Raw genomic sequence first — 8,274 nt, forward strand, 5'->3', positions numbered from 1 at the left:
TCACAACGCCCGCCAGAAATAATAGATAATATTAATAGATTGCATTTGTTAGACATTTTTCATTTAAAGACATGTTTAAGTGCTACGGATACAATTAGGGATGTGAATCTTTGGGCACCTAACGATTCAGTCCGATTCCGGTTCATTGGGTGACGATTCGATTCTCGATTTCAACCCGGTTCTTGCAGTGTGACTTTTTAAAAAAGGGTAACAGGTTAGAAAGGTTCCTTCTGGTTGTACGGCAATGGTCTAAAAACATATTTTTTTTAATGGATTCTTATAAAAATATGTAATATATATTTTTTTTTTTTTCCTTAATTGATTTTTTAAAAATTATGAATCAATTTTGAATCAGGATTTTTTTGTGCACCGCTGGACTAAAATATTATCAGCTTTGAAGCACAAAACATGCAAAGTAGTAGCTTTTTCTAAAAATAACCTGGTTAAAAGATTTCAGTGTGTGTTTAAGTACTTTTTGAGCACATTCGGCAATACTGCGATAAAAATGATAACTGGTGTTGATATGAACTGTTATCATTACATCGCTAAGTTGTATTAAATACAACTTAGTGATGCACTACGGACTGGACTCTCACTAATAAACCGGAGTTCTTTCAACGCAGATTTCTTGCCGGGACATATAGTACAATACAATTAGCAAGATAGGATGGAGCTAGACCGTGTAGTACACCTGGATCTACACATGACATCCACTGTAATGATACCAAATACAAGTACTACTATGATTACATCGATATTTTTTAGCATCACCAAATCTTTTTTCCTTTTTTTTAAAATGTATATTATGTTTATAAAGTCAGGAAATATGTCCCTGGACACATGAGGACTTTGAATATGACCAATGTATGATCCTGTAACTACTTGGTATCAGATTGATACCCAAATTTGTGGTATCATCCAAAACTAATGTAAAGTATCAAACAACAGAAGAATAAGTGATTATTACATTTTAACAGAAGTGTAGATAGAACATGTTAAAAGAGAAAGTAACCAAATATTAACAGTAAATTAACAAGTGGATTAATAATCATTTTTTACAGCTTGTCCCTCTTAATTTTGACAAAATAGAATGATAAATGACACAATATGTTACTGCATATGTCGGCAGACTAATAAGGAGCCTTTGTTTGTTTACTTACTACTAAAAGACAAGTTGTCTTGTATGTTCACTATTTTATTTAAGGACAAACTTGCAATAATAAACATATGTTTAATGTACCCTAAGATTTTTTTGTTAAAATAAAGCCAATAATGCCATTTTTGTGGCCCCCTTTATTTAAAAAAGTATCAAAATACCGAAAAGTATCGAAATACATTTTGGTACCGGTACTAAAATATTGGTATTGGGACAACACTATAATGTAGCGTCCTCCTTGTAGTGTGTACTGACGTTAAAGACAATACACACATGTACCATATCACTATATCCATCATCAAATGCTTTATAATTCCAGGAGAGTTTTGCAGCTTTATATAGATACTTAAACATGCAAAATGCTTTCCTTGGCTCGTTAGTGCGTGTTGATTTTATAAATAATGTACACTTCACTGCACATGTAATACATCGCCATGTTGGTGAACATGTTATAATTCTGAGAGTTGGGTTTCATTCGCTCTTTAATAATGTTCCCAGTGCTCTGTTTGTACGTGCAGGCTGGTTTTAAAGACAATGTACGTGTCATTGTACGTTTAAAGTATATCAAAATAAACAACAGAGGTGTAATGCTGCACAGGGCCGGCCCGTGGCATAGGCCGTATAGGCAAATGCTAAGGGCACCGTCCATCAGGGGGCGCCACGCCAGTGCCACAAATGTTGGAGGAAAAAATAAAAATAAAAAAAAAAGTTGGTACTATTATTTCTAAATACATAAAATAATCCCACGTTAATTAAAATGCAAAGTAAAGCCTATTTAATATAAATATTATTTGTTACAACATTACGCCCCCCTCTCCCCCGGCACGGTGCGCCCCCTCCCTTCCCGTATCATGACTCTTTTTGGACGTCACCACATAAAAAAACCAACACAAGATGTCAAAACGGCCAAAACTGTCAGGTGCCCAGGGAAGAAAAAAGAGAAAAGAAGAGGAGAAACGAGAAAAAGACAGAGGTAGCAGGGAGGTAACGTTAGCCTACATGAAATTATTTGTCTGTTACAGAATGTGATAGTAACCTGGCTTTTTAGCATTAAGCTAATGTTAGATGATTCGGCAATTGCTAATCAATAAATAGCTAGTTCTGTTTTAACGTCGGGTTAATATTGTGGAGGGGGCTAAATTGTTATGGAAAATAATAATGTAACGTTAGGTAATTACAGTACTCCCTGGTGTACAGTCATTTGTAAGTCATTCTAGTTAATGCAATATTAAAAAGCACAAATAGAGAACTCTGTAGGATCCCCTTTTTTTGTAATATAGTTGTTAAAGTCATACTGGTTTGATATCTTGTTTTGTGCAGTGCCTTATTTATATTGTATTTTTAATTTATTTTATGCAACTTGTTGACACTTTTTATTTTGTGTTTATGTTTGTAAAAAACATTGTATTTCATATATTCATTTTTTATTTTTTGTATTCATTTATTTATCTATATTTTTTAAAATCTTGTTAACTATTCTGATTGTTAATTTGCTTTCTTTAAGTAAAAAAAAAGGTCAAAGACAAAGCTATTCGGTTTCTTGTGAGTATATACACTTCACTGCCGATGTGGGGGGGGGGGGGCACCTAAAATCTTGCCTAGGGCGCCAGATTGGTTGCTGCACCAAGTCAGATATTGCTGCTTTTTCCAGGCTTCTGATTGGACAAAATGTGCATGACAGCAGGTGTATGTTTGTGTGTAGACATAGACACTTTTGAAACTACACTTGTGTGGATGGAGATTTTTTTAACCCCGAATATGTGTTTTTGAAACTCTCCCTGTCCGTGTGGACATGGCCTTAGAACGCTCTTTAGCGGCGCCCTGGTGGCTCCACAGAGCTTTTTCAAAAATGTATGAAAATGGGAAAAAAAATGGAGTGAAAAATATGTTTTTTTGTTGTTATATGGTTTCTGTAGGACAGGGGTGTCCAAAGTGTGGCCCGGGGGCCATTTGCGGCCCGCAACTCAAATAAGACAAAAAAAAACAACAGTAAAAATGTAAGCATAATACCATACCATACCATACCAACTTTATTTATAAAGCCCTTTAAAAACAACCACGGTTGAAGAACAAAGGGCTGTACACCACAAAGAAATAGAGGCAAAGGACAGACTAAAAAATAACATTTAAAACAGAAGTAAAATACACATTTAAAAAGCAAATACAAATTACCCTAAGAACAATTTGTTAGATAAAAAGCAGTTAAAAAGTTAAAAACAGTTTAAAGTCTCATGCTGGGTTAAAAGCCAGTGAATAAAAATGGGTTTTAAGAAGGCTCTTAAAAATAGCCAAAGAATGGGCCTGTCTCGCATGGAGAGGGAGAAAGAGATAATAAGCAAATATGGTAGCTCATTTTAATACTAATAATTCATACGAAGCAGACACATTGTTTTGTCTATAAATTTATGTCTGTTTTAGATTATTTTTTTTGTTTTTTTACAAAATAAAATATCAAAACGGCCCCCGCATGCTTTGACTCGTCAGTGTGCGGCCCTTTGTGGAAAAAGTTAGGACACCCCTGCTGTAGGAGGACAAACACGACACAAGCCTTCCTAATTGTTAGAAAGTCCACTGTTTAATATGTTTGTGTTCATGCTTCACTGATGGGAGTATTTGGCGAGCGCCGTTTTGTCCTACTAATTTGAACTCACCGTTGTGTGGACTGTGACTCAACGGTTTGTTTACATGTACAACTTTCTCGGAAAGACGTGTTTTATGCCACTCCTTCTTTGTCTCATTTTGTCCACCAAACGTCTTATACTGTGCATGAATGCACAAAGGTGAGCTTCGTTGATGTTATTCACTTGTCGTAGTGCTAATCAGGCATATTTGGTCAGTGCATGACTGCAAGCTAATCGACAGTAACCATACCAAAGCTGGATTACGTGTCTATAGTGATACATACAGTACAAGCCAAAATGAGCTAAAGTCGGTGAGTCTCAGTTTGAAAAATGTATTAATTGTATCATTTTTCTTTTGATAAAAAATGAAAACGGGTCCCACAGACCCGAACACCACACATGCCGTAATTGGCAACCCTGTCCTGTACAATGTTTGTCTGATCTAGAACGGAATTGAGCTGAAATGCTGAATTTCCACCGGGGCTGAATAAAGTACCTATCTATCCATCTATCTAAAGAGCGCAGAATGGAGATGAGATCGCGAGATCAGCATCACAATTGCTCCAATTGTCTAATTATCAGAGTCCCTTTCAGCCTTTGTGTCCTCGGGTTCTAACCCGAGGACCAAGTGGACACTTTGCATGAGGGGATGGAAATTCCTTTTGAGGCCATCAAGCGAAGGATTAATAATTTATCGCCTGACGCCTGCCTCTGTCGGGGGCCGCTTTTGCCTTTGGTTGAAGTGACGGCCGCTTGCGTCCGTGCTTGACTTTGAGGGCGCTTCAAAAAGCGGCGCCGCGGCTTTTGAACCACCCAAAAGTACACCGTGAACGTCAACCGTCGTGCGCGACGTCGCTGTGTGAAATAGCGCTGAAGTGCCCTTGTTGTGACGCCTTGTTCCGTGTCTCTCCCACGCCAGGGGCCACCAAAGACATGGGGAAGATGCTCGGCGGGGAGGAGGAGAAGGACCCCGATGCTCAGAAAAAGGAGGAGGAGAGGCAAGAGGCGCTGAGGCAACAGGAGGAGGAGAGGAAGGCCAAGTACGCAAAGATGGAGGCCGAGAGAGAAAACATCCGACAGGGCATCAGGGATAAGGTAAATATCAAATTATTGGCCATTAAAAACATGCAGCCAGGTCGTCACTACCAACCTGATACGTCTGAAAGAGAAAGAGATGATGCAGTATTATCTGCTCACTGATGCTACCTGTAGTCAATAATATTAATAATAATATTATGATTATTATTTATTTATATTATTATTATTAATAATAATAGTAATAATAATACATGTTTGTTCTATTTTTATAATAATAAGAAGAATATTATTATTATTATTAGTAGTAATAATAATAATAAGAGTAATAATACTACTAATAATAATATTATTATTATTGTTATTATTAAAAATTGTGCTAAAAAGGACTATCCTAAATACTTCTTAGATAGTCCTGGATAGTCCCGCTCCTTAATGCTTCTGTTTCTCACAGGAATGAGGCAAAAATACAACCTTACCCACTGTAGTTCTATTCAATAGTACAACGTTAAAATGTTTACCCATAAAAAGTGGTAATTACTGGAACAGCTGCTCTACCAACCACGCCATGCTGGCCCTTATTATTATTATTATTATTATTTATGTTATTATTATTATTATTATTAATAATAATAAATATAATAATAACGCGTTTGTGCTATTTTTATAATTATAATAATAATAATATTATGATTATTATTTATTTATATATTATTATTATTATTATTATTAATAGTAATAATAATACATGTTTGTTCTATTTTTATTATATTAATACGAATATTATTATTATTATAAAAAATTATAATAATACTAATAATAATAATAATAATATTAATTATTATTATTGTTATTATTAAAAATTGTGCTAAAAAGGACTATCCTAAATACTTCTTAGATAGTCCTGGATAGTCCCGCTCCTTCATGCTTCTGATTCTCACAGGAATGAGGCCAAAATACAACCTTACCCACTGTAGGTCTATTCAATAGTACAACGTTAAAATGTTTACCCATAAAAAGTGGTAATTACCTTATTATTATTATTATTAATTTATATTATTATTATTATTATTATTATTATTAATAATAATAATAATACATGTTTGTTCGATTTTTATAATAATAATAATAATAATTATATTATTATTATTAATAATAATAATAATATTATTATGGTAATTACTGGAACAGCTGTGGAAATGAAAACCTCACAGCCGTGAGCCAATCAGATCGGCTCAAGGCTCCTAAAGGTGACTCCTGCTCTCCTCATCCCCAGGTGCAGTGATTACATGAAATAATTGACGTCATTATTATTATTTGATCTCGTAACTCAAAACACGTGTATCTCAAATCAACTTAGCCCTTTGAAATGAATAAATACGGTTAAAAAAAACTGCACAATTTTACCATGCCTTTAAAAAATTACAAAATTAAAAATTTTAGATAAGAAATATTGTATAAGAACAATCCAATAGAATGTAGTACAAACAACTACAGTAGTTTTATGAAGACGTGTAATATCAATGTGCAGAATGTATCTGGGAGAGCAGACTTTTACGATAAACCCTTCCAGCTGCTTCCCCATCAAACACCATCAGCAGCTTCTTCCTATTTTCATGGATACATGTCTGCCGTTTAGATATCATTTTAACATTATTGGCTGGCGTGAGACTACTTTGGTTCAGTATAGTGCAGAAAAGCCGATAAAATCTATATTGTGATGTATGTTGCAGACAGGCGGCCACTATAAGCAGGTTGGTCGCCAATTTTGAATTTCCGTACATGTTGACCTTTAAACAATGACTTATGCATGTATGTGTGAATGATTCATTTGAACATCAAAAACAAAAACAATAATTGTACGTGACACTACATCCGAGGTGTCCAAACCACGACCAAGTTCAATTTCAACAAGCAACGTGGGGCCGTGCGGGCGTGTTATCACATTAAAGGTTTGACAGCTGGCAATTTCTCGTCGTCCTGTGGATAATATAAGTTACTCAGGTCAGTGACCATTATGTGTACTTTCTTGTTATCACAAGCACATCATTGACTTATATGACCCAATCCAAACAACCTCTCCTAGTCATGGTACAGGAAAAAAACTCAGCCATGGTCACACATTACACAACCTGCTCACTGAACTATGTGGATAGTATATAAAAAAAAAAAAAGTGAAAGACACACTTATATTAGCTGCTTGACATTTTTTGAAAGAGGTTCATGTATTTCATTTCATTAATTTATTTGTTTCAGGCAATGACATAAAAAATAATAATAACAAAAAAAGTACAAAGTTGACGACACATAATAATATAAGTTAATATAGTGCAAAAGGTAATGTATAGTATGTAATGCATGATTGGCCACTTTTGCCTGAAAGGGAGTGAGAAGAAGATAAGGTTGTCAAGGAAGTAAACAAGGTAGGCGTTGAACTCTCACATACTCTTAACGTCCAATTATACTTATTATATACAGTGTTTCCCATAAACTGCCAAGATACCTGTGGTGGTGGGGGCGTATCTATGGGCGTGACTATGGGCGTGGTCACCATGACATCATCGAGTAATTTGCATAATTTAATACAATGATATGATTTTCTCTAAAAAGGCTCAAAAAATTTATACTTAGTAATTAATAATAGTTTTGTTTTAAACGTCCATCCATACATCCATCCATTTTACAATATAATTACACTTTATGTACATATTTATATACAGATTTGAACAATAAGTTATTCACTGAAATATATTTATTAATTGTGGTTCTTACAAAAAATATATATCTTATAAAATATAAAAGCTAAAATGTCTCTTAAAGCTCTGCCCCTTTAATTAGTGCATACTAAATAATGTAACTTTAGCCTACTACTACAACCATATTATTTACCAGCAACATAAAGTGAAACAGAGGCAGAGGTGTCCTGCCACAGTCAGTAACAAATAAACAGAAAACAGTAGTGGTCAAATACAAATAAGGCAACAAGAGAAGTATCCTACACTTCTCTTTTGTAAAGTAAATCTGAACAGCCTATATGGGCATCTACATCAACTATATGATTTGCCTGAGAAGCTCGACAGGACAAAAAAATGAATAAATAAATAAATAAATAAAATTTATTTGTGACGTAATTCTTTCGTGGCGGGCCACCACAAATAAATGAATGTGTGGGAAACACTGATATATTCATTATATTATTGAAATATGTAAACACGAGTACACACACACATATATATATATATATATATATATATATATATATGTATATATATATATATATATATATATATATATATATATATATATATATATATATATATATATATATATATATGTATATATATATATATATTTATATATATATATGTATATATATATATATATATATATATATTTTATTTTTTTTATTTATTTTTTTATTTATTTTTTTTCCGGCCCTCGGCCAAATTTTTGGGGCCAATG

At 33.9% G+C, this 8,274-nt stretch overlaps 1 protein-coding gene across 3 annotated transcripts in view; it reads left to right on the forward strand.

Moving 5' to 3' along the window:
• Window positions 1-8,274, forward strand: part of LOC133644964 (complexin-2-like) — a 259,003-nt gene that overhangs the window by 229,031 nt on the left and 21,698 nt on the right. For all 3 annotated transcript variants that reach the window (XM_062039732.1, XM_062039733.1, XM_062039731.1), the window contains one exon: window positions 4,697-4,872. In XM_062039732.1, coding sequence (XP_061895716.1) covers window positions 4,697-4,872 — 176 coding nt within the window. The remainder of the gene's footprint in view (window positions 1-4,696; window positions 4,873-8,274) is intronic.

Source organism: Entelurus aequoreus, linkage group LG28 (assembly GCF_033978785.1).
Source record: "Entelurus aequoreus isolate RoL-2023_Sb linkage group LG28, RoL_Eaeq_v1.1, whole genome shotgun sequence".
Lineage (NCBI taxonomy): Eukaryota > Metazoa > Chordata > Actinopteri > Syngnathiformes > Syngnathidae > Entelurus > Entelurus aequoreus.